Raw genomic sequence first — 26711 nt, 5'->3', positions numbered from 1 at the left:
TGCACCTGAGGCAGTTACCACACACTATTTAACAGGGATAGCTGGGACATGAGAGCTATTTTAGAGTATTTTTTCCTGCACTTGTTGGTAACCTTTGAAGAGAAGACCACATGGGAAGATCTTATGCTATGGTTCCTCCCCCTGCTGGTTATTGTTGACATAGGCATGAGGAAAAAACACCACAGGGGCTCTTTTCATGTGGCCTGGATCTTCCCATGTTATGTGACACACAAGAAGCCTCCTCTGCTGCAGTTTCCATACCCTGAGAGTTGATGGCAAGGGGCTATAGCTTGGTTTTTAAAATGCCAAACAGGCAATCATAATAAGGACCACCACAATCTCTAAATGACCCACCCCATTGCTTCTTGTCTAGCTTTTGGAGATTCCTTTTTGTGTTATGTTGCTGTAGCTGAGTTTGCAGCTCACCCATTGAGACAACAAGCCAGGAACAAAAAGGGACAGTAAAGGTTGGATGGAAGGCAGTGGGATTTCTTTGCTTAGCACAATTACCAAACTAAATTCAGCTTCTACACAATCTATCCTCCCCCACACCTTCCACACATTACATAAACTCTAGAATTTGCGTTATTTCTTAAAAAATCAGACAATTTCAAGCAACATGTAAAGACCAGTCTCTGTCAAGATTACAATATTAGATTTATTGTTCTTATACATTAAAAACAGCTAATTTTAGTTGGCTAATTCCAGTTTGACATTAGTGTATTTAACCTTTAGTCACAAAATGAGTTGTATTTGCATAGGCTTAGTCTCCCCCTGCCCCATTTGCTATAGGTATATAACATATTCATTTTCTTTTTGTCTGGAGTTAAGCCACTGTGAAATCATTCATTGTCCGGCACTTTCTCAGTGCCCATGCCTATCTGGAGCTTTGGAACCAGTTCTTTTATCCCATTGAAATAAAAGTACAGAATATGGGAATTCTTAAAACCTCAAAAGATTTTTCTAGGAACTGAAGTTTGTTTCTCTTTCTTTTTTTTACTGTTCATCAAATTCATCTGAGTTCCTATGATGATGTCCATGATGGTGTGCTAAAGAAAAAGCAGTAGGGGAAATTGGTCTGGACTCAGGAATGTGCTCCCTTCTGTATTTTTCAATGTATGGTTCCGCTACTTTCCAAACCTACAGGCAGGGGGGAAAAAGTAGACTCAGAAGCAAAAGGCAAAGACTGAATTTGAAACTTAGACAAAATTTGGACCAAAATATTAACAGATAACATACAAGAGCCAAGTTGTATACTTAAAATGGTGCAAATTAGCTAAAACTGCTATAGATAGAATATGATTGGACGAAGTAGGCCTTGTGGGCATGCCCAGATGGTGGTTTTGAACAGCAATGAAGTGCTGCCAATGTACATTGATCCTCTGCCATCCACACTAGCATGCTATTGCCTCTATACTCTTTTCCCTCACTGTCTACTAGGATTGGATCTGTTGGCTGGTGCCGGTTGAAAAACATATTTCGTTGACTTAGCAGGTTAGTATTGATTCTTTGTCCCCAAGCTGCTGCTTTTACCGATCCATTTTCCCCTCAGAAAAATATTGTATTGATATTTTGAAAGGAAATATTGATAAACTGAAGGAAATATCAATACAAATATTGATATTAATATCAATATTGTAGACAGATTTTTTTTTAAAAAAATCCATTTCTGAAAATAGCTGCAGAAAATCACTACAAAAAATCTGATCTATAACAATAGCAAATAAGTGAATTAATGGAAAATATGGTAGCAAATCCAAATTGGGTGGAATTCTAGCACATCCCTAGTCTCTACAAGGAAACACAAAACTAGCACAGATTCTGTACTTCATACAGATTGAGTGGCGCTATATGAGCATGAGTGGTGGGAGGGGAAACGATAAAGCTGCATTTTGTGGTAACCATTTTAGCATATAAATAACCAAAGATAGCACAGGAGGTTGCTATCACTTCCCCACCCCCCAAATTCTACACATCCTGGAAATTACACTTGAGAAAATCTATCTAAAAGCTGTGGTTAGCATTCAAAAATGGTTGGCATCCAAATACGCTGAGGGGGCAGGTAAAATATGAATACTAGCAAGATGGAAGGTGTGCTGCATATTCTTTTTCAAAGACAAAGATCGAATAAATAATTTATCATTTCTTTATTATAAGATTCATGCCAGGTGCTCAGGACTCATTCAGTCTCACCTGTTAATTCAGCTGTGCACTCCATATCACTGTGATCAAACATATAGAATATAATTTGCTAGACTTAACACAACTGCACTAGCTTCTAGTCCACTTCCAAGCACCATTCAATGTGTTGGCCTTTGTGTCTTTAGGCCAGTGTACCTCAAGGACCACTTGCACCCATGTGAGCTTGCCCAGATGCAAATCTTCCTAAGAGGCCCTTGTTTGAATCCCATTGCCATAATCAGCTAGGTGGGTGGTGACCTGCTGTGGTGGGTCTTTTTCAATCATCACTACCTCCCGGTGTTTAAAAAAACTCTACCCAGATATGCTTACCTGATACCACCTTTGTTATCTTTTTAGTGCCAGGTGAAGAATTTTTTTATTTGTCTAGGCTTTTTAGAAGCTGTTTTGATCTTTTGTGGCTCTGGTCTTAATATTTGGTTTTATTGTTTTGCTAATTATGTATTGTACTCTGGACTTATTGACTATTTTTTTTAATGTTCTTTGACTTGTGAGCTGCTCTGAGAAATTCTTCAGAGCTGAAGTGTGGGAAAGAAATATGTAAAATAAGGAAACATGGTCTACCCGCTCGGCCACGATCCTCTTTTGCCAATTCCTTCTTTCACTTTATGACAGACACAAACTGCTCCTCCAACCCAAATGTCACGTGCTTGGAGAGACACTTGTGCTGTGCTAGTGTCACAAAGATATGGTTTCCTCCAACCAGTTTTCCTAGACAGCAAATTAAGTCTCAATACAAGATTGTTTTTCTTCATCATAGAATGTTGTACTAAGTCACATGCATGAGGTAAGAACATAACTATGTAGCAAGTGGGTAAACACAAAAGGAACTCGCAAAAAACCACAGAGTTTCTCCATCAGATTTCATTAGTTGCCAATGTCAACACTTGCCTTCTGATCCACAAGCAATCTGTGAGCTGCCTCAATGTCTGGGGACATGAAGCGATCTTTCATCCAAGGCCTGAAAAAATACAAATTGAACAACTCTTAAATCTACTACTACTACTAGTAGTGGTAGCAGCAGTGGTGGTAATAGTTAATGTTTGGCTAATGTTCTCAAAAGCTGCAGTCTCTGGGCAAGTGTTTGTTTGACATACCTGACAACAGAGCGCACAAGGTCATAGACTTTCTCCAATGGGGTCGTAGTTCTCAGGGGGCGTAGAAATTCAATGCCCTGGCATGCTGCAAGGAGTTCTATGGCCAATACTAGTGGACAAAAACAACAGAAAAGACCATGGTAAATTCTGGGTAATTTTAAAGAAGTTCAAGGAAAATAGGTGAGGATGAGATGTTAGAACTAGTTCACACAATCAAACTGGCACTTCAGTAAGATGGATTGAATAGACTTCTGCAGTTCTGACATGTGAAATGATTGTATGAATAATTTACCATGTGTCTGGATACAATGCAAGTTACATTAGAAAAACTTAAATCTACTTTCCTACGGAGTATGTTAATATTTGGCACTCTATGTGGACATTGTATGTGTATGTGATAGATTGTACTTACACACACATACGATCTGAAACACATTCAAAAATTCTCAGACTGTTTTACTGAGTCAGGATTCTGAGTTTTAGAGTGAGCAATTGTGATACTGGGGGGGGGGGTTCTATATCAAAGAGAAAAAAATTATCTTCTCTGTAACTTAGATTTTTCTAACTTTAGATATCAGTTTGCCTTACTGCATTAGAACAATTTATCGGCTTGATGTGGGGCTAATTTGTCTAAATGCTTCATCCCATTAAGCTGTTTAATCAGAAGTAATTGCTTAAGAAAAATAAAAGGAACTAAAAGATGCTTTAATTGCCACTGATAGTGATACTATTTTGAAGGCAGACAGAACATCATAGTTTTAAAATCTATGCAATTAACTTAAATCCCATCTTACAGTTTCAACAAAATACATTATGCTGCCTGAAATGGAACCCAAGTGCCCCAGCTGCTCTTGACCCAATACTTAGTTTAAAAATACTTGCTATGCCATTGCCATCAATTCCTGCCTTCAACTATCTCCTCTCAAAAAGCCTATTGAAGCAGGTTATTTCATCCTGATGCACACCCTGATCGCTTAAATAATGTTGGCGTGTGACTTCAGTCTCTTGTCATCTTGACCCACCCTAAACCCATTGCATAAAAGAATGCAAGCAAGTCCTGTTGATATCCATGGAGCTTACACCCTGGCTGGAGCTTTAGGAGACACTGTTAAGATTCATTGTGCCTGCTACATTACCTTGTTCAACATGCTCAATGACTTTGAGTGCTTTTCTTGCAGCCCATCCTCCCATGGATACGTGGTCCTCTGTAGCAGCACTGGTTGAAAGAGTATCCACAGAAGAGGGGTGGCACAAGGCTTTATTCTCAGAAACTGCAAAAGTCCAGTATGAATAAATGGTACCCTTCAAGGCAAATCACCATGGAAACAATCTCTCACTTTAGACCATGGTCAGCAAGTGAAACAAGTAAACCTGAAACATTTTTGTAATAGTACTTTATGCAGATCACCATCAGCATTATAATATCAAGATGTAGCACACATAAGCATATTTTCCAGTGTTCAGAATACTCAAAAGGTGCTCACACCACTGAGGGGGCACAGAAAAGGGAAGGGGTGTGGCCTTCAAGCCCTGCCTTAGGGCTTCCCATAAGCCCAAATTCCTGTAGTAGATGAGTCTGATCTAATAGGATTCATTTGATATTCTTAAAGCTTCCTATACATTATCTCAGCGATGCTTGCAACAATCATGTAAGGTAGGTTGCTGTTATCTTCATACTGCAAACTAGTGAATAAATTGACAGAGGTAAGATTTAAACCAGAGAGTTAGAGAGAGCAATCCTAATGATATGAAGCTAGCGTAAGTTACACTGGTGTAAGTTACCCCTACTCCAAACTCCGTTCAGGAGGAGCTACCACCAGCTCCTCCAACAAGCAAGTGTGGGCCCAAGTTTTGAGGACTGGGCTCTAGGTCACATGATGCAGCTGAACAGGGTTTGGAATAGGTGTAAATCTCTCCTTGCCCCATCCTGCCATGCCCCTGCTACTCCCCCAAATACCCCTTTGGGGGGAATTAGGCCAGTATACATTCCACCAGCTCAGCTGAGGGGAGGGCTATTTCAGCTAGGAAAGCTCAAAGTACACCAAATCCAAAATCTCTCATCCCAGTGGGCCTTAGGTTTGAATTGTGCAGTTAGTGGTTCACAGTTCAGCCTTTTAACCACCACACTGCACACATTCTCTTCATTGAAATGATTACAACTGCAATGCCATTAATCTAAGCGTCAGCCCCACTAAACAACATAATACAACATGTCTGGAGAACATACAGAAGATGTCAGTGTAGGATATTTATTGTCTTATTGATAAATAAATACAGTGCCTTGCAAAAGTAATCAGACCCCTGACCAATGATCTCATATTACTGAATTACAAATGGTACATTGCAGTTTCATTCTGTATGATATTTTATTTTGAAACACTGAAACTCAAAATCAATTATTGTAAGGTGACATTGGTTTTATGTTGGGAAATGTTTATGTATATTGTATAAATATATACAGAGTGTACTCAAAAGTACATGAGATTTTAAAAATATTTTTATTTATTATTTATTTATTCAATTTATATCCCGCCCTTTCTCCCAGAACGAGCCCAAGGCAGCAAACATAACACTAAAAACACTCTAAAACATCTTAAAAATAGATTTAACCTATATTAAAACAAGACATCTTTTAAAAAAAAGCTTTAAAAACATCTTAAAAAGGAATTCCAACAGACGCAGATGCAGATAACGTCTCTACTTAAAAGGCTTGTTGAAAGAGGAAGGTCTTCAGTAGGCACCAGAAAGATAACACAGATGGTGCTTGTCTGGGGAGGGAATTCCAAAGGGTAGGTACCACAACACTAAGGATCCATTTCCTATTTTGTGCACAACACACCTCCTGATAAGATTTGCAGGTATTTGCAGGAGGCCCTCACCTGCAGAGAGCAGTGATTGACTGGGTATATAAGGGGTAAGACAATCTTTTAGTTATTTATGCCTTATCAGATTGCAACACATTCTCAGGATTAAGGTTGCTCTCTAGTTTTTGCCCAGTTTTTGGCAAAACCGGAGACTCCGGTTTTTGGGGGTCCTCTATGGGTCTCCAGGTGAGTCACCTTAGCTTTCTGTTTTAAAAAATAGGTTTCTAGGTGGTCTGGTTCAAATATATAAACCAAAATGTCAGACCCCCACACACAACTTGTACCAGCTGCTCTAATCCCTGCCCTTTCAGGTTTTCAGTGAAGTCAGGATTGTGATTGGCAAGATTTGTCAACCCCCAGGCAATAGCTAAACCCCATTTCAAGTTCTGGGAACAGTTGCTTTTTCTGCTTGTCTCACATCAGGAATTCAGTAATGGCCACCAGCTTGGATGGCTTTAAAAGAAGATTAGACAAATTCATGGAGGACAGGGCTATCAATGGCTACTAGCCATGATGGCTGTGCTCTGCCACCCTAGTCAGAGGCAGCATGTTTCTGAAAACCAGTTGCTGGAAGCGTCAGGAGGGGAGAGTGTTCTTGCACTTGGGTCCTGCTTGCGGGCTTCCCCCAGGCACCTGGTTGGCCACTGTGAGAACAGGATGCTGGACTAGATGGGCCACTGGCCTGATCCAGCAGGCTCTTCTTATGTTCTTAGTAAATATATAGCTTCAGCAGCATGAAGAGTACTTTCTCTGTACAGGGATGGGACTTCATAGAATATTCATAGAGTTGGAAGGGGCCTATAAGGCCATCGAGTCCAACCCCCTGCTCAATGCAGGAATCCAAATTAAACCATACCGAACAGGTGGCTGTCCAGCTGTCTGACTTGCTTTTGAGTAAACATGCATAGGATTGCACTACAGCAGAAGATCACAGCAGGATCTTGGTAGGCATACATAGTAAACATTTTTTTATAATTATAATAAATTATAATAAAAGTGTACATGCAGTTTTTTTAATTACATGCAAAAATGGCATATTATACATTTTACCTTTCAAATAATTTTTGAACATAAATTTTGAAAAGTGTGCATGCTGCAGTGTTATACTTTTCTAATTAAGGAGTCAAACAAGTTTAAATTTTACTGGACTGGTGAAGAGGGCAGTTTGTTTTATTCATAACCTGTTTTGAAAACCTTCCCAATATGAAGCTTTTCTGGGAGTAAAGCTGCAATGCTAATTCCACATACCTGAGAGTTAACCCCACTGAATTCAGTAGGACTTACTTTTGAGTAGACATGGTTAGGATTGTGCTGAAAATCAATGGGACTTTTGAGTGAACACAGAAAAGGATTGTGATGTAAATCTTTCTCTCCCCCTCCAATCCTTTTTTTTAATACTTATTTTTTGAAAAAGGTGTTCTGCAATGGCCAACTGGTTTTGACCTCAATTATTATATGGGATGTAAATATTTTTACATCTCCTGTGTGTGTATATGGAATATTTCCAACAACCCTGTGAGGCAGCTCACAATGAAACCAAGGCAGCTCACAATGAAATAAAGTCATTTAAAATTCAGTAACCATAAAACAAGTATAAAATAGTTGCAAAACAGCTCAAAGTGGCATGACTCTGAATTTTGGATTGGGCAAGTGAAGTTCCTTTTCACTTGAAGTTGCAGTCCTGTGCATGCTTCCCTGTCTGAGTAAATCACACTTGATACACTGGGACTTGCTTCTGAGTAAACATGCATGGGATAGCACTATAAATATCTTTACAGTTTGTGTAAATAAACATATTTTACATTCATGCTCATCTAAATATTTCTTCATACTATGTCTTGATATATATCTGATTTCACATTATGGTTGTAAATTATTTTTTCCTCTACATCTTAAGTGTGCCGTTCTTCCTTGGGGTGGTCATGGTCTCTTTCTGTTATTTTCATCCTGAGGGGCATATAGGCTGAGAGATGGTGCATATGGTCCATCTCTCATATAGCCCATGGTCACCCAGTAAACTTCGCAGCTTATTTCCATTTTTAAAAATTAATTAAAATGATTTACACGCAGGCAAAGTTTATGAAGTAATGCAGATCCACATGACACATTTAAACTCCACATGGGAGTTGTAGCTCATCTGGAGGGCATCATATTGGCTCATAGGAAGAGTCAAACAGCTCAGATGGTGATGCAAGAAGGGCTAGCCAGAACAGTGAATCAACTCTGGGGCAATGAGAGGTCCGTGTATTTCCAGTTCAACCACTCTGAAAGGCCCTATGGCCTTATTGTACTCACCTAGGGATGCAGCTGTGCAGTGTGCAATCATAAATCCAGAGTTCAACCCTCCTTCTGTGACTAAAAATGGTGGCAACTCACTGAGGGATGGGTTGCAGAGTCGTTCAATTCTCCTTTCACTAATCGCAGCAAGTTCATGGACACCAATTGCAAGGTAGTCCAGAGCCTGAAAGATACATATTGAATTTTATTTAGGATTTTTAAACCCCTAAATTGTATAATGTAAAATATTTGGGGGGAAATGTTTGTTAACTACCTTGGCAGGATATTCACCGTGAAAATTTCCTCCAGAAATTGTCTCCTTCCTCTCGGCAAAAACCATCTTGGGGGACACGTTAAGACTTCAGCAACGGTGAGAAGGGTTTCGAAAGGAAGTCTTTGACCATAGTAAAGTCCAAGTTATTACTGAATTTATTAGAACTATTTCTATTCTGCCTTTCTGTTATAAACACACACATAAATTCAACATGTTTTAAAACCAACAATATGCCATGAAGATAATTTTTAATTCTCAATTTAAAAAATTACGACTGGAGCACAGCAGACAAAACAGTTCTCCAAAAGAGTGAAACATATGCTGTGTATACATCATTCATTTAAAGCACATGACTTCCTCCAAACAATCTTGGGAACTGTTGTTTATCCCTCACAGAGCTATAGTTCCCAACACCTTTAAACTACAGTTCCCAAGACGCTTTGGGGGAAGCCATGTGCTGTAAATGTATGATGGGTACACAGCCACACACTTTACTCAGGCAGCAGAATCATACAAAAAAAGATACAGGGTTGTCTGTTGCACTGTTAAGCTCTGTGGTGATGATGTCCTTGACAAATGCTATTGTGTCATTCACAACACCATGAACCTAAAAGAAATTACAGATATTAGCCACATTTCCTGCATCTTGGTAAATTCTGGTTTAAAATTTAAACTTAATTTTATTTCTCTCTTATACCTGTACCTCCAAGCTTTGCTTAGCAAATGGAATGATATCTTCACATTGTCTCACAGCTTACAGAAAGTGAATGGATTCACAGTTTGTACATACAGTATTCCTTGAATGTGTGACTGGTGGCCTATCATCTTGTCCCTTTATGACTGCATGTATATGGTACAAGGATCCAAGCTAATCCTCTGATTGTGCGTGTGCAGAATATGTGGCCAATAAAAGCCGGATATTGTTCTCACCAAGTATGGAAACATTACAAGTTGCCCTGGTATAAATACTTGTAATACCCTCTATGTCATAAGTGTGGATAGCAATCTTTTGGTTTGCTGCATACAGGCAATTTTGGAATGCCAGATTTAGCATACTGTTAAAACATTTACTGTGTGTTATGTGCCTTCAAGTCAATTACGACTTATGGCGACCCTATGAATCAGTGACCTCCAACAGCATCTGTTGTAAATCACCCTGTTCAGATCTTGTAAGTTCAGCTCTGTGGCATCCTTTATGGAATCAATCCATCTCTTGTTTGGTCTTCCTCTTTTTCTACTCCCTTCTGTTTTTTCCAGCATTATTGTCTTTTCTAGTGAATCATGTCTTCTCATTATGTGTCCAAAATATGCTAACCCCAGTTTCATCATTTTAGCTGCTAGTGATAGTTCTGGTTTAATTTGTTCTAACACCCAATTATTTGTCTTTTTTGCGGTGCATGGTATCTGCAAAGCTCTCCTCCAACACTACATTTCAAATGAGTTGATTTTTCTATCATTACCTATGTGATTGTTACATGAAAAGTTAACTCTAGGCATACTAGTGACTTCCCCCCTTATAAATATAACCCCTAACTGGAAAACATTCATAGTACATGCAGACAAACTGGAACGGGTTTAGAGGAGGGCAATGAGAATGATCAGGGAACTGGACACAAAGCCCTATGAAGAGAGACTGAAAGAACTGAGCATATTTAGACTGAGGGAAGATATGATAGCACTCTGCAAGTACTTGAAAGGTTGTCACACAGAGGAGGGCCAGGATCTCTTCTAGATCATCCCAGAGTGCAAGACACAGAATAATGGGCTCAACTTACAGGAAGCCAGATTTCAGCTGAACATAAGGAAAAACTTCTTAACTGTTAGAGTGGTACGACAACGGAACCAATTACCTAGGGAGGTGGTGGGCTCTCCAACACTGGAGGCCTTAAAGAGGCAGCTGGACAGCCACCTGTATACTTTAATTTGGATTCCTGCATTGAGCAGGGGATCGGACTCAGTGGTCTAATAGGTCCCTTCCAACTCTATGATTCTACAAAATCAAGAACTGTTTGAGTAGCCCCAGGTTGCTTCCAGACAACCTGTTTATTGAACATTCATCCTGATTTGTTTGTACATAAGAACGTAAGAGGAGTCTGCTGGATCAGGACAGCGGTCCATCTTGTTCAGCATCCTGTTCACACAGTGGCCAACCTTGATGGGAAGCCCGCAAGCAGGACCTGAGTGCAACAACACTTCCCCTCCTACGGTTTCCAACAACTGGTATTCAGAAGCACACTGCTTCTGAGTGGGGAGGTAAACCACCAGGCCCAGCACCAGCAGGTGGCCAGGTTGGGCACTGGCCGAGGGCCCCTGTGGCCCAGAAGGGCCCCTCCTTCGGCTGGAAGCATGGAGCTCCTGCTCCACAAGCTATGCTGGCATAGGGTTATGGGGCAAATAACGCAAGTGTTATCTCCACACTTTCCAGTGCATTTCCCCATCACTTTCTTTATTGCAAAGAGTAAAAAAAAAAAAAAGGTGGAAGGAGAGTGGGTTTTGTTGTCCAAGAGCTCCAAATTGACTTTTACTTATGCAACCTGAGTTTGCCAGTATGTGACTGAATCCCATCTGAAACCAGCAACAGTCTGGAAGTGTTCCAAGTCATGGTATAGCAATGGCTCTTTAATTTCCATAGTTCTTACTTGTGCTAACAAGAAAAGAATTGAGCTCACTGATAGACTAATTTATTTTCATGTGGAAGAGATAATTCAGATCTTGGCTATACATGTCTGAATTGAAGGAATTTACAATCAGCTTTACCTGAGGGCAACAACGTAGTGTGTATGCATCTTGTACTCTATCACAAAATCGATGAGATTCTGCAACACAACAAAATGAAAGTTTAGAATTTATGATCCAATCTGAACATGCTTAATGCAAATTTTTATATTTGGGACTTTTTAGCAAGAAGGGGGGGCAGAATGCAAGGAAGCCTTAATGGCCAATGGGAGAGAGCTGAAAACGATGTGGAAGGGCAAGAATGTGTGCCCAGAAAAAAGAACAGCTGCTCCTTTGGTGTGTATGCCTTTAGCAATTGTACCCAGGATTTTAAATATATGAAGACTAAAAATAGCATTGTAAACACAAATCAAGCTGAAGCTCCCAGTTTGCTCCAGCTTCTTTTCTATGTGAATATACCAAGTTTGTATCCCCCAAAATGGCCATTCACCTGCTATTTCAGAGGGATGATGATCTGAGTCTAAAAGTGACCTGAATCGAAAAGCCACCTCAATCTGCCCACGATGTGGTCGCAGCGAATGAATATCTGTTTCAAAATAAAGGCAGAGAGTTTACATAACAATTTCCCCTCCCTACAAATTAAGGACATTTTTTCAACCAACTCTAAAAACACCTTTTGCTTACAAATGTATTTTAAGCTTGAGACTATAGTTTTGTGAAAAATATAAGAACAAGCACACTGTTAATTCACATGATAGTCCACTAAAATGAAGCCATTTAAACATATGTAGCACTTTCCTGTTCCTCTGAATAGAGGTGATCTGTTTAATACACAATGCACGTTGGCCCTGCGACAAAATGTTGCTGTGTCGAGTGTACTTGTTCAGGGTTCCAGACAGCCATGCCCTTTTCCAGGATACTCCATTCCATTCCTCCCCCCCCCATCAGTTAGCATTCTGTGCCACTGAGCATGCTCAGTCTTCCTCATTTATATTGGTTTGGATTGTTCCCTCCTTAGCTGTTTTTTTTCCTAGGCTATTTTAATACTGTTGCAAACTTTGTGGTTCTTCCAAGTCTGCTGATGCCTCCTTCTTATGTGTGGATGGCGCTATTTTGGTTGCATAGGAATCCATGGAGAATGAGAAGATGGAAATTAGTATATATGATCAGGATTTAGAGAAGCATAGCACTTAAACTGTTTTCCAATAGTACATCAGTCACTAAAAACCAATGGACTCGGTATTTCTAAAGTTCACAATTCAGCCTATAGCATGAATAGAAGTATAACATTTATTCATTTTATTGATTAATTAAATTTATATTCTGCCCTTCCTCCCAGGAGGAGCCCAGGACATCATCACAGAAATGCAACAGAACAAAACAAATACTTAAAAGCCCAGATTTTAAACATGTTTTGTAAAAGCGCTCTGAGAGTTAGCAGTCTGATGATATTCAGTACCGACCAGTATCAAAGGCTTTTGTGGTGCCCTTCAGAACTTCCAATGTGAGTGCAGCCACTATGTCAGCTTGTCTAGCAATTGCACTGGCCCTTTCAACCGCTTCACATCCTAGAGAGGTAATCATCTGTGTTCCATTTATAAGAGCCAGACCCTTCAAAGACACAGAAAGCATTTATATTCAGTGACTTGCTGTAAAAAAAAAAAAACACATGGGCTCCCTTCTGCACTGGGTCAAACTAGACAAGTTGTGAAATTCCTTGATTCCTCTCATCCTTTTTTTATTTTTATTTTAGTTCAAAGCCAGCCTCGGGCAGGTTTTCACACTCACAGATGATATTGTTTCACTGGCTGACAACATTATAAAAATTGAGGTTCCTGATCAAAAATCTTAACTCAGTTCACTGGGTGGTGGTCATATACAGGTTAGCTTCTCTGTCCTCATCTCCCATATCTGGAGTAATGGAACAATTATATACAGCATCATTGTGAGGATAAAAATTACGTTTTTCATACCCCATCCTTCCTCCAAGCAGTCGAGCTGGTACTATTTATCCTTGAAACAACTCTGCAAAGCAGGTTAGGTGGAAAGATAGCAACTAGCTAGCTAAATTATTACTATTAATTTACTTTCTTATCTGTCCTTCACTATAAGATCCCAGGGCAGGTTGCAACAATTTAAAATTCAGTATTAAAAATGGTTTAAGACAAATCAGTCACAGGAATAGGGTGGTAACCCAGTGGGCTTCATGGCTGTTAGGGATTTAAAGCACGGCGCCTTTACTCTTGTGCTATAATAAGTATTATGTTTAATTTAAGCAGGGGGGACCTCAGGCATGATAGGGGCCAAAGGCAGCCCTGCCTCTCTGTCTGGCCCTTGGACTCTCTCCAGGCCACACACCCTTCCCAATCAGTCCCGTCTCCCCAGGCCACACCTATCACTGGCCTTACTTGACACTCTCCTTGAGTGTTTCTGCCTGAGTAGAGTAAGTCCTTGAACTCTGATAATGACCCTTGTTTGCCTAGATAGGGATACAGAGGGGCGTCAGAGTGTGTGCTTAGAAACTGGCCTACTATACAAAGGTAAAATTTATATTCATTGCTCAGCCCATTTTTGCCTCTGGCTCCAGCCACTACTGGAATGTGGCCCTCCCAAGGTTGCCTACTCCTGATTTAAAGCCTCTTTGCTGTAAAAGTGCCTTATGGGAAAACAGTGTATAAACAAGTTCATCAGAAATACTCAAGCATATTCCATACAACCACATAAACCTTTCACTATCCACATAAGAAGTTTAGTGATATCTGGCACAAGAGAGAGATCAGATGGAAATTAATTATATTCTGAGGACTGTACTAGCATTCCTAGCTGTATGCCAACGTGATAAATTTACCAAGAGTATATCAAACATCTGATACAGATTCACTGAAGAAACAAATCTCACTATTGCATTATCTGGTTCTATTGTAAGTGGCCCAGCCTACAGGGACTTTTTTGAGACCATATGCATTTTATTACCTCCTTTGGCTTCAAGGTAATTGGTTTCAGCCCATGAGCTTCTAGGACCTGTAAAGCAGTATCAATAATACTTCACGTGAGAAAAGTATTCTCCATGAACTTATTTTCTTTTTAGCATTCCGCCCAGATATATTTTGAAATAGTCTAAATGCAGACAGAAGATGCAAGAGCAGAAATTAAGATGTTGCTTCAAGTCTGTTTAACATCCTCAGTTTTAAAAACTAGTGGTTTAAATTAGTGGTTTCAGTTTCTTATACAGAATCCTGCTTCTGTATTCCACATGGTCAGAACCCTTTCAGTGGCTAGGAGCTCCTCTAGTTTGAGATGGAACCATCATATTCATTTTTGGAAGCCTCTGCCTACGTTGCCTTAGCAACGTAGGAATTAATTAAAAACACTAGCCCATGTTTGCCTCTCTACTGTTGCAACTCTGTGCACGCTTACTTGGTAGTGAGTGAAATCAGTGGGACCTACCTATTTCAGCTTCAGATATGTTTTTCTGAAATTTATGCTAAAAATACACAAATTCTTTACTTTGATTATAGGTTATGACAGCTATATTAAAACTATGGTTGACATGGTGCTGAATCAGAAAATTATGAGCCGCACTCAGTCACTGAACGATAGAAAGGCATACTCCTACTCCCTGATAGACTTGCAATCTCATCACACTACAAAGCCAGCAAAATATTCTGAACATCTTCAAGCTGCAACACAGTTTGTCTTTTGGAATCTGTACAATTATTTCTACTACTTTCTGTTGCAGTCCTTCCATATATCCAGCACTGAATGATATTAGATTTTAATATCATAAACTATTTATTGATGTGTTTTGTTCAGCCTGGATGCAGTCCTGTCCCAGTGTCCAAGAAGTAACTTCAACTATATGTCACTCCAAAAAAATGTAAAAATAAAAGTGATTAAATGCCTAGCCTTGCAAGCTCGTCTACTGCACGCCAGAGGGCAAATACTACTACTACTACTACTACTACCACCACCACCACCAACAACAACAACAACAACAAATTTATTGGTTGCCCTTCACCGAAAGGCCCCAGAATAGGTCACAACAGTTTAAAATAAACCATTTAACATGTTTTTAACCTATGGTTTAAAATGGCTCATAATTTTCTCTTAGCACAAGTGAGTGATCTAACACAATGTCAACTAGTTTTAAATCTTCTGTCATCCTTAAAACATAGTGACAGGATAAGGTGCTGTTACCGAGGATGATTCCAGACAGGGGTTTATTGTAGAATTGGTGCCTCTCACACATGCAAGCTTTTCACTGTCCATCACATGATGTCCACACCATGCATTTAAAGCACATTTAACACACATTTAAAGCACACTGTTTCCCTCGAAGAATCTTGGGAACTGTAGTTTGTTAAGGGTGTTGGGAATTGTAGCTCTGGGAGGAGTAAACTACAGTTCCCATTATTCTTTGGGGGAAGCCGTGTACTTTAAATATGCATCAAATGTGCTTTAAATGTATGGTGTGGATGTGGCTGTAGAAAACCCATTAAATAAAAATAACCATCTATACATCTGCAGTCACTATTGGTATGGAAGCTTGTTGCTGCATTTTCTTTGGGGGGGCAGTTTTGTCACAAGTGCATTTATATTTTGGTGACTGGCCATTATCGCCATAGTCCTAGCAGCACGACCTAGACATTTTGTTTCCAGCAGCCCATACAACACAAGGAGGCCTTTTTCCATCAACTGCTATATACTGAAGGCATACCAAAATTTAATCAGCCCAGTTTGGAATGGCTATTCTCTCAAGATCCAGACATGTGAAGGATTACCTTGGAGACTGTGACTGTAGTACAAACATTAGAACAATATAATAATAATAATAATAATAATAATAATAATAATAATAATAATAATAATAATAATAATAATAATAGTCTTGCAGAAGATGTTTATATCAGAATTTCAGTATAGCTAAATATCAGTCTTGTATGCAAGGTCTCCATATTAAAAAAAATTTAAACCACCAAATGGAAATGGCTAATGCTGTCTCGCCCCAAAGCGCAAGCCTCCATTTTACCCATAGCAAAACAAGATAGTTAGGGGCTGTTTACTTTGCATTCTTCCTGTGGTGAAAAATTGAAAGGTGCACATGCACACACACACACAGGTAGAGAAATATCTTTGCATATGCTCAGAATGGAAAGGGTGGGAGAAGAGTAGTGGTTGAAGGGGGGAGGGGCGGCAAAAATAAAGCACAGAAACTTTCCATCAAGGAAACAGCAAGAATGCCAATGAAATATCTAAGACAAAAAATTAAAGGAGTGTATGGACAGTCAGGTGTGAATTGTGCACTCAAAAATCAAAGCACAACTATCTGTTTCCGACAGAAAGCCCCCGACAGGAAGCACAGTGGCTGTCTCCCTGTTGTACATCTACAGTATATTATATAGGTACAATAACTTTTTCATTAAAGACTGCAATCCTGCACCATCTTACTGCTGAGTAGACATATTTCTATAGATCATGAATCCACTGTGGGGTTCAAAACAAATTATCCCTCTTCTCCTTCCACCTACCGTGCCCCAATTCCCATCAGTACATGCATGCTTCAGTTATAACAAAAGGAATCAGCAAAACATTATCTATATTCCTCTTACGTATTTTGCATCAGCCCATCCACTCTTTGGTGACCACATCTTTCCTTCTCCTATGAGTCCCAGAGCAAGATGAGAAAGAGGGGCTAAGTCTCCACTGGCTCCAACAGTCCCTTGCTCAGGAATATAGGGCAGGCAGGAGGCTAGGAAAGGGGTTGAAAGCAGGTCATGGTTAGGGAAATACCATTTACCCTGGCTCTCAAGATTTAGCAGTGAGACTAAGTGGTACTTCCACTGAGCAGAAGGAGGAATGCTTTATGCAAACCAAACTTCCCTGTCTCCTTTCATGGACACTCTAATAGTTTCAGCACCAATAATCTAATGAACATTTAAACCACAGGGCTTCCCCCAAAGATTCCTGGGAACTAGGGATCAGGAAGAAATTAGATTCAGTTCACATTTAATGCCAAATCTAGCAAATTTGCACTTTCTGAAACAATATGAGAATCGAAATGCAGTCATCTTTCAAAATTCACACTTATCTGAATTCTGCAGTGCAGTTTTCCAATCAACCAATGTTTGCAAAAACGCATATATTAGTTAACAGTGCACATACAAATAAATATATTAGTGGAAATAATATACAAAATGCATTATATTTGGAGAAATTGCTTGCAAAAATGTGTACATTGGTCAAAATGGCATACAAAATATGTTTATTAGGAGAAATTTGCATTAAAATGCACAAGAATTTTAATAAAGTTTTTAAAAAAAACACAAACGTAGAAATGTGGAAAACAGAATTTAAGATTGGAGAACCTAAAATGACAGATCTTTCCATCCCTACTGGAAACTGTATTTTGTTGAGGGTGCTGGGAATTATAGCTCTGTGGGAGTAAACTACAGCTACCAGAATTCCCATGTGCTAATTTAATTTCTTACCTGTCTTTCACCCTAAGGAACCGGGGGGTTACAACAATTTAAAAAGATTTTTGGCCATATATACTATTTCTTTCTCTCTCTCTTTTTCAGGTGATCAGAAATAAAGGAGGGCAAGGCTTATGCATTTTTATGTTTCATAGAAACGGCATATGCAGCTTGTGTAAGGCCTGGTGATTCCCTGCTCTTTGTCTGCCACATTTTCACATTGCCTTGGGAGGGGAGGGCTCTGACTGATAGAGGGAAGGAAAGTTCTGTCATTTTCAGTTGTCTCCATTTCTCATTTTTACAATTTTAAATTCCATTCTCCACATTTCTGCAGCAATCTGCAAACTTTCTTTTTAAAAAATCCTCATGCACATTCTCCAGCATTTTAGTGTGAATTGCTCCTAATGAACACATTTTTGTAGGCAGCTTTGACAACTGTACACATTTTTGCAAGCAATTTCTCCTAATGTAATACATTTTTGTATGTTACTTTCACACATATATTCATTTTATGCACACTTTCCCCTAAGACACGTTGGTTGATGAACTGCATTGCAAAATTCAAGTAAGTGTGAATTTCAAAGGATGACTGTGTTTCAGTTCAGAGAACTGAACTGAATTTCTCCCCTGTGTGACTGACTCTAACTATAAAGGCTGCTACTAAGGAGTTTAGGATGGAGCCCTTAGGCAACAATGTTTTATGTGCTGTTTATTTTTGTTATATTTTGATTAATTGTTTAATATACCATTTAATATCTTGATTTTTTATGCATTATTACCTAATTATTGTTTACAGCATTGTTCAATGTATTAAGATACTGTGGATTAATTGCTTCTGGGGTTGGTTTTTGTACTATTGTTATATTTTATACATTGCCTTAAGCCAGCATGTTATATTGTAGTTAGACCGCTGGACTAGGACCCCCACTCACTGGGACATCTTGGGACAGTTACTATCTCTCAGCACAACCAACCTCACAGGGTGGTTGTGAGGACAAAATCAGGAGGGAGAGAACCATGTTTGTATGCCACCTTGAGGTCTTTGGAGGAAAGGTGTAAATAATGTAAATAAATTATATTTTTAATTATAAATGGAAGAACAGATAAATAGAATCTGGAAAGCAGGTATTAATATTGACATTTGTTATGCAGGAGTAATAACAGGTGCAAAGGTATTAATAGTATAGGAATGCTACTGCCCTTCGTCTCATCTTTCATCCTCTGATTCCCATCTCTCTCACTTTAAAAAGACTCCCCCCTCAAAAAAGGAATGGTGGTGCCACTGATGTGACCCACCTTAGGTCAGGGCATAACTCGCTCATAATCCCGAGCCATCACTTGAAAAGATAAATCGCTTAGTATAAAGAAGTGTGCTACTGATAACTAATGAGAACGGTGTGGACAAGTCATGTCCACACAAGGGAGAAAAATTATCAGCTCCGTTGGACTGCAGTCCTATGCCCTGGGAGTAAGCTCCACTGAAAATGGGACTCTGAATAAGAATGTAGCATAGGATTGCAGTGGAACAGATCCAGATCTCCTTTAAAGTGACAGTTGCCGCCAGAACTAGCCCAAGACATTTTGCTGCCCAAAGCAGAGCAGGAAATAGTGCCTTCTCACCTGCAAATCAAGGGGCATAATACTAAGGTCAGGGAAGTTATCATGGCATCAAAGACCCACCCAAAAAATCCACAAACTTCCTTTCCCTTCCCAGACAGTAAAAATACAATAATAATAAATTAAATTATTAACAATTTGGTGCCCTTTCGTGATACCAGAAATGTACTTCTTGAGGTGGAGACCTTACATGGTAGGGCTGGCCTGGCTCTTCCACTTTAAAGGAGACAATCCACAACACAATGAACATGCCTCCCCTTTCTCGGAAAGCACACTCCAAGGCTGATCCTTCCCTTTAGAAGTGGCAGCTGCCTGTCAAACTGCTGTGCAATGCACAGTATGACCCCTCCTCTCTCTCTTGGCACAGTTCTCGCTAAGAAAGAAAGGGGAATTGCATTTTTTGGCACAAAGAGTAATGTTTTCATGAGGTGAGGGATGGACCTTTCCTTTTAGTAGGAGCTTCATCCCCTTTCAAAATGACACTGAAAGCTAAACCCTACAAAAATTCAGCACAGCAATGGTCACGTTACCATTAAATGCTTCGATGACTTGCTGAAGAGTTTCTAGTGAAATTCCACTGTATCCTTTTGCTAAGACATTGATCCTTAGAGCTAAAAGCATACGAGATCTCTCTGGAATCAAAGGCTTCCCAACACCTGGAAGGATAAACAAGCATCTCAGGGTTATCAGTGTAGCCTATAATAAATTGTGGGAAAACATCTGGAAAATCTACTCTTCATTACCTGCAGAATGTGACCGTACTAAATTCACTTGAAGCTCCCTCAGAGAGAAAAAAGGAACACAATATATTTAGTTCAAACAATAAGCAGGATTTTAAGTTTATTCCAAAAACTGAGCAAAGAAAATTAAACGTAGGACTTTCACCTTATGGAAAGCAATGTGACTGAAGATAACACATTAGCAATTGTTTGGCTGTATTTTCTATAGATTTCTTTTGTAAATTTTAAAAAGAAGCATACCATAACTTGCTGTTTGGAATAACGGTTCGTGCAAATTTCCCAAAACCTGTAGTGATTCCATAGACAACTGAAAGAAGCATGATATAAGAAATGCTTTATTTTAAATTTTTAAAATGAGGAATTGAACACCCACTATCACTTTTACATATATTGCAGCATTCCCATCTGGTCACATCCCATTTTTTTTTTAAAATGAAATTAATGTTACCTCTCCGTTCCTTTAGAATACTTTCAATAACATCTCTTGATTCTTTGACTTTAATTTCAGCTTCAGGGGTTAGCTGGAAATAAAATTGCTCTTATTATTTCAAGCTGAAAGGAAAAATACTTGTAGGGCTGCTGTCAGTTTCGGACTTTGGGGCAGAGGTCTAGGGTTCCACTCAGGAAAATAGGCATGTGGGGCGGGGGGGGGGGGAATGCAACAGGGCTGCCTAAACAGAAGGTGGGCTGTAAGTCTACAGTCTAAATAACCTAAACTGCATTACTGGGTATTTTAGAATCTTCCCACATACTCACCTTGATCTTATACAGCCCCTTTCCTAAATTGACTAAATCTTCTGTTGTCAAACTGTTCCCATCTAAAGAAATATACTGTATAAAAAAGAGCAGTGTTAGAACAAAGGATTATTATTATTATTATTAAGATTTATATCCTGCCCTTCCCCCCAGTAGGAGCCCACAGCAGCAAACATGCATATGTAAGTAACCAGTTACAGTACATGAATAATCTTCTATGAAATCAGTTACATTACAGTGGGAATCTCACATTTTCCCTTTATGACAAAAGTGAAGTTTCTTAAAGAACCACTGCAGCAAAATGCAGATTTTTAGCACTTGAAAAATCAGTGTATTTGTTGTACATAGCGTTACAGGACTAATAATGTTCAAAAAAACAGAGTTCTCTTTCATTACTATTTACTGTACAATACAAGCCTGTGAATGTTTTTTCAGAAGTCCCACTGTGATCAATGGGGATTACTCCCAGGTTAAGTGCACACAGCAGACTTATAATGTCATAGGAAACAAGGGCAGGGACAGAGAAAGAACTAACAATGCAGACACCAATCCTTCATAAATAACCGTTGCTTCATACCTGTTCTGGTTCTCGATATTTACTATATCTGAAACGTCATATAAGAAAACATACTACAAGATTATTTAGATATTAGCACACAGTTTGGAGTATAGGAGAGACAACATGCTAAACTGTTTTCGATTTGTGCGACATACAAAAAAGAAGAGAGCACCACAGCATTTTTGATAAGGATACAAATAAACCCCTTCCGGCTGTGATGGAATGAAGTCTGGAGACATTACATCTCCTTGTATCACTGAAAGAAAAGGGAAACAACCATCATGAACATTCTTTCTCCACTCTTCTGTGGCCAGTGTACTTATGCTTTCATTGGCTGTCCCTGAAAAAGGACAATGTCTTGCCGACAGAATCAATAAGATATGTATTTTTCTAAGCATTTGGAATTGCTCCTAAATGTCTTTATCCCACTTTCCCACGTGAAGAGCTGGAACTCAGTGGTAGAACACCTGATTTCCATGGCAAAAGGCCCCAGGTTCAATCCTTGGCAACTCTACATAGGACTGGGAAAGGCTCCTGCCTAAAACCCTGAAGAGCTGCTGCCAACCAGTGGAAACAATACTGAACTCAATACAGCAAGCGTCTGACTTGGTAAAAGGCAGCTTCTTATGTTCCCATGTCTCTTTGTGCTTCTCTCTGTTTTATAAAGAGCAACCCCAATAAGTAACATTTCAATTAGGCCTCAGTATGATTACTTTATTATTTATACATATCAGTAGCGAGGGTACCTGGTGCTTCACAGCAGAAGTCAAAACACCCAAGCCATCACTTCAAGGAACTTGTCAACTAAAGTTTGATAGTGGGTTGGAAACAAGGAGGAGGGATAACAAAGCAAAACAAAACACCCACAACCAAATTCTTTTTTTTCTTTCTTTCCTAGAATTTGGGGTAGCTGAAGTCTGGGATGTTATGGCAAATGCATCCCTTGTGAAAATGGTCTTTAAATGTTTGGAAATAACTATAGCTGAAATACTGGACGCTTAAGTGCATGCCAGTCCCCTAGACTATGACAGAGACTTCCCTCTTCTTTCACAAGAAGATCAAGATGTTTTCACTGCTTCCTGCCAGACTTTTCTCTTTATTCACTTCTCCTTAATATGTTCAAGCACAGCAACTTGTGATGTTTGTGGTCTGCAGCTTACTTACCAACTTCCACAAACTCATTGTCCTCTAGTGCATCCTCCAAAGTATCATCATGATCCAGCAATCCGAGGCCTTTGCAACGGCGCACGTAGAATTTTACTTCTTCTACAGAATCAAATCCTCCATTATCAGGCTTATTTTTCATGTAACGCCTCACAGCTTCTTTTCCCAGCCACCTCACTGTGTTGGTATCACTTTGGCAGGGCACTGCAAGCCATTCCCCTCGGACATGCACTGTGTACCTTGGCATACTTGTCCTCTGTCTAGTATTGTCCCTCCACTGTAGAATGTCACTATGAGCACCACGACGGTGTGCATTCTGGAGCACATGCCACCTGACTAAATTCCACTGTCCCAATCAGAAAAGGCCAAAAAACAACCCACCCACCTGGAGATTCCCTAGCTCTGCAAACAAACGTGTAGTTAGCCAAATATCAATTCAAAGGTGCACAGGGATGACACGCCCCCATCAATAATGAAAACAATGGGGAAATGGGGAAAATAGCATCTAAATCTGATTGGTCAAACTCTATGAGGCCAAGTTTGTATTTTTTTAAAGGAAAAAATGTGTTCAAAAGCAGTTTTAAAGCAGTTGAAAGAATAGTCTGCTCAAGCGTTTGACTGGGGTAATAATTTTTACACTACACATGAAGGCATGAATTAAAAAAATCCTTTCTAATGATACTGATTTTCACCTAAACTCTTAGAAAACACTTTAAGGAGATCTGCTTATGACAAAGCACCAGAGCAGGAGTGTTATCCTTTAAGGGAGAGGAATTGCTTACCAAAAAGGATTGTATTTCTAACCATGTGCAATTCTGACATGGTTTTCCCTTCATTTTCTCCCTCGTGTAAAGAATTACATGATTTCACAACTGTTGGTGTTATTTCTGAAGATGGTGCCCTCCAAATAACACTTTTGTCTTATCTGCTGGACCACTCCAACTTAATGCAGGTGTTTGTATACAGAAGCAACATTCATGTTGTCATTCTACAAGCAGTTCTGGAATCCCAATTTCCATCTGTGGGGAGCTGCTGCTGGTCAGAGCAGACAGTACTGGCATAGATAGACCAAAGATCCAATTCATTATAAAGCAGCTTTATATAATCAAGACAAAAATAATTTAAAGAACTGAGTCCTTTTAGTCCATTGGTGGTCTCTTGAGGAACCCACTAATATGAGGTTCCTAGCATGGGCTTCTCTATTTCTACCCTCCCCTCAGGGATCACAGGTTTTAAATAACCCACCTGAGAAAGGGAGAACAGGCTCTTCCAAATGAACCCATTCAGTCGGCTTTTAAGTTTTGTCTGCGTTTGTATCACCACATAAGCTGGCAATATCATTCTTTGCTGATGTCTGTCTAGCTTTGTATTATGAAACTCTCTAATGCACCATTATTATTATTGTTATTATTACTATTATTATTATTTCCATTTATAGACCACTTACTATCTAAAAGATCTCAAAGCAGTTTACAATAGAATACACAAGGTACAATAAAAAAACCAAATTAATTTACAAAACAAAATACATAAACAATATCCATATACATAAACACAGTATAAAAGTCAGAATTCACCAAGAAAAGCCTGTAAGTCGCCCTCCCCGCTCTATAAAAGTGTCAGAAAACTGAAATTATGTTGACCATGCAGGAGGGCGACAAGCAGGTAAAAGGTTATTGCTCCCCTGGTGCAGCTTGCCGCTATTTCTCTTGCCTCTCCTTCTTCCTGAGGAAGGTTAAAGTGCAGGTTAAAGTTCTGTATTTTTTACAGTTCTTTTCTGCACTCCTCTATCTATCCTTCCCAAGTTCACTATAGAACTTCACCCCCAGATAAGTTCAGCAAACAAGCCATTTTCCGTTTTAGGATGTTGCAGCAGCAGATGTTTTTATTGGGGGTGGGGAATAATCAAACCTGACCCATGTACATTTAACAGATAAATTGTTTTTGGCTGCCAATGTTTTATGCTGGCTTATGACAGCTGGCACAGCTCTATTGGCTTTATCCATTATTTTATTATTTTATTCATACACTGCGAGTTAGGGACAAGGAGCACTTTTCAGCCCAAGGGCAGGCCCTCAAGTAAACCTTCCAGGAGCCACATTCCAGAGACAAAAACAGACAAAGAATGTGACTGCTACCCTTGCACAGTAGGCTACATTCCAGCCACACAAAGTCAGAAGTTTCTAGACTCTCACCTCCCCACCTTTCCATCCAGGCAAGCAAGAGGCACTGACACAGTTCAAGGACCCATTCCAGAAGGACAAAACCCTGGCAAAAGGAGAGTGTGCAGCAGGCTGGTGAAAGGCGTGGCCTGAAGGAGGGAACATCTTGGGGAGAGTCCTGAGGGCCAGAGGTCCACCACCTGTTAGCCATGCTGACACTTCTGTGGAGCCAGCTGGCAAGGTGGAAAAGAAAAGAAAAACAAAGACAAAAAAATGAGAAAGGCTGCACTAAAGCTGGTTCCATGTGCACCAGACAAAAAAATCAATGGGCATGCGAACATGATTACTCTCCATCAAAGTCTATGCTAACAGGTGTCTGGCTTTCTCACGTGCTGTGTACATTACTAGTTTGAAAATGGAAGCAATGAGCCATTGGATGCCAGCATGCCATTTCTCATGACAAAAGGAAAGACAAAATAGCCTCAAGGGCACCAGTCCTATATTCTTCTTCCCCCTCCTCCTATCACTACCTTCACACATAGTCAGTAGCTGCCACCCTGGGGCATGTGCGCACAGTGGGCTGGTGACAAGGTACTGAGAGCAACTGCATGCTTGGAACAAGTAATCCTTTGTGAATTTCAGTTATGTGCTTCCCACTGGATTGTGCATTCACAGTTCAAATGCAGAGAAAAGGTGAAATAATGAAAGCTGTGGTCATTTTTGAGGGGACCTCACATTCTTTATCAATAGCAATGTAGCTACTGGAACTGTGGGACCAGATCTTCTCATGTCCCTATTTAGTTTTAGCAATAATGCCTTGGTCTTAACGTTAATGATTCTAAGCCTTTGACACCAGTTGTAGCAGCAGTAACCTACATGTGCTTATTCACAGAATAGTGGTACACTGCGTGCTCTATCAAGAAGATGAGATAAACTACAGAAATTAGATTTACATAGATGCTGATTCAGTACCAGCTACAACCCCAGTGACAAAATCATTGCTAATCATGAAACTATGGCAAAATAACAGCCTTTACACTTCAGCAACCCAAACAAGAGTCCTTTGTAGTAGGACTGGACAGTATTAATAATTAATTCAGCTGTGGCTTTGTGGCATTCCAATATGCAAGTATAAAATTATGAGTGGTTACTCTCACTGAATTGCTTTTAACTTGATGGAAGATGTTGGATTAAGTTCTTTTAACAGCTGTTTGTACTTATTATTTTGCAATGCATGGAATGCACTTTGAACATTTGTATAGCACTTTCAAGTGTTACATATTACTGCTATTTCATGATCATTTGTTCTTAGCCACCCTGATCTCTATTGAGGAAAAATATGAAACAAACAAAAAAGCTTGAATTCAGATAATATGCACTTCTAAAACAGAGTGTACAAAATAATGTGATGTAATTTAAAAAAAATTCAATTAAGAACTTCTAAGGTGGCTTGCAATGCGTCATAACACACAATAAAACAGATTGTGGTACCTGCCTGGAGAGAATGTATCTATTAGATCCAATGGAGTTCAGAAACTTAAGAGTTAAGGGTCTATGGCAGGGGCGGAGAATTGCCAGCTTCACAACTAGTTCAGGCCTGCAGAGCCTTCTGATTCAGCCCCTTGGTGTCTCAACTACAGACGCTCAGCCTAAACTACCTCACAGGTCTGTTGCAAATATAAAATGCTGGGAGAAGACAAAGCCTTAAGTTCCTGGGCGGAACAAGATACAAATATACAACATCTCTAAGCAAGTACAGTTTCTCTCTCTCTCACACACACACTATGCCAACCTTGACCAAAAAAAAGTCTCATGGGCTGCTTCACAGTGCACTTCGTTTTGTTATTCTAACG

The 26711-nt window shown here is 39.6% G+C and overlaps 1 protein-coding gene across 2 annotated transcripts; it reads right to left on the bottom strand.

Annotated features, from left to right (window-relative positions):
- Nucleotides 1–638: 638 nt before the first annotated feature.
- On the bottom strand, nucleotides 639–23032 carry HAL (histidine ammonia-lyase). Of its 2 annotated transcripts, XM_061639528.1 has the most exons (20): nucleotides 22697–23031; nucleotides 21728–21788; nucleotides 21551–21578; nucleotides 20974–21048; nucleotides 20666–20738; nucleotides 20458–20524; nucleotides 20221–20258; nucleotides 20008–20133; nucleotides 16997–17136; nucleotides 14361–14408; nucleotides 12851–12998; nucleotides 11878–11973; nucleotides 11469–11527; nucleotides 9238–9318; nucleotides 8712–8777; nucleotides 8456–8621; nucleotides 4433–4567; nucleotides 3297–3405; nucleotides 3091–3160; nucleotides 639–1140 (listed from the first exon to the last, which is right to left on the bottom strand). In XM_061639528.1, exons 1-20 carry the CDS (start codon nucleotides 22941–22943, stop codon nucleotides 997–999), a joined length of 1977 nt encoding a protein of 658 aa, XP_061495512.1. In that variant the 5' UTR covers nucleotides 22944–23031; the 3' UTR covers nucleotides 639–996. The 2 variants fall into 2 exon arrangements, with proteins under 2 accessions (XP_061495512.1, XP_061495513.1); XM_061639529.1 differs by lacking the exon at nucleotides 14361–14408 and having other exon boundaries at nucleotides 22697–23032.
- Between the last annotated feature and the right edge of the window lie 3679 nt (nucleotides 23033–26711).

This window comes from Rhineura floridana, chromosome 8 (genome assembly GCF_030035675.1).
Source record: "Rhineura floridana isolate rRhiFlo1 chromosome 8, rRhiFlo1.hap2, whole genome shotgun sequence".
Lineage (NCBI taxonomy): Eukaryota > Metazoa > Chordata > Lepidosauria > Squamata > Rhineuridae > Rhineura > Rhineura floridana.
Note: the sequence above shows the minus strand (reverse complement) of the source record. Positions and strands in the feature narration are given on the sequence as shown.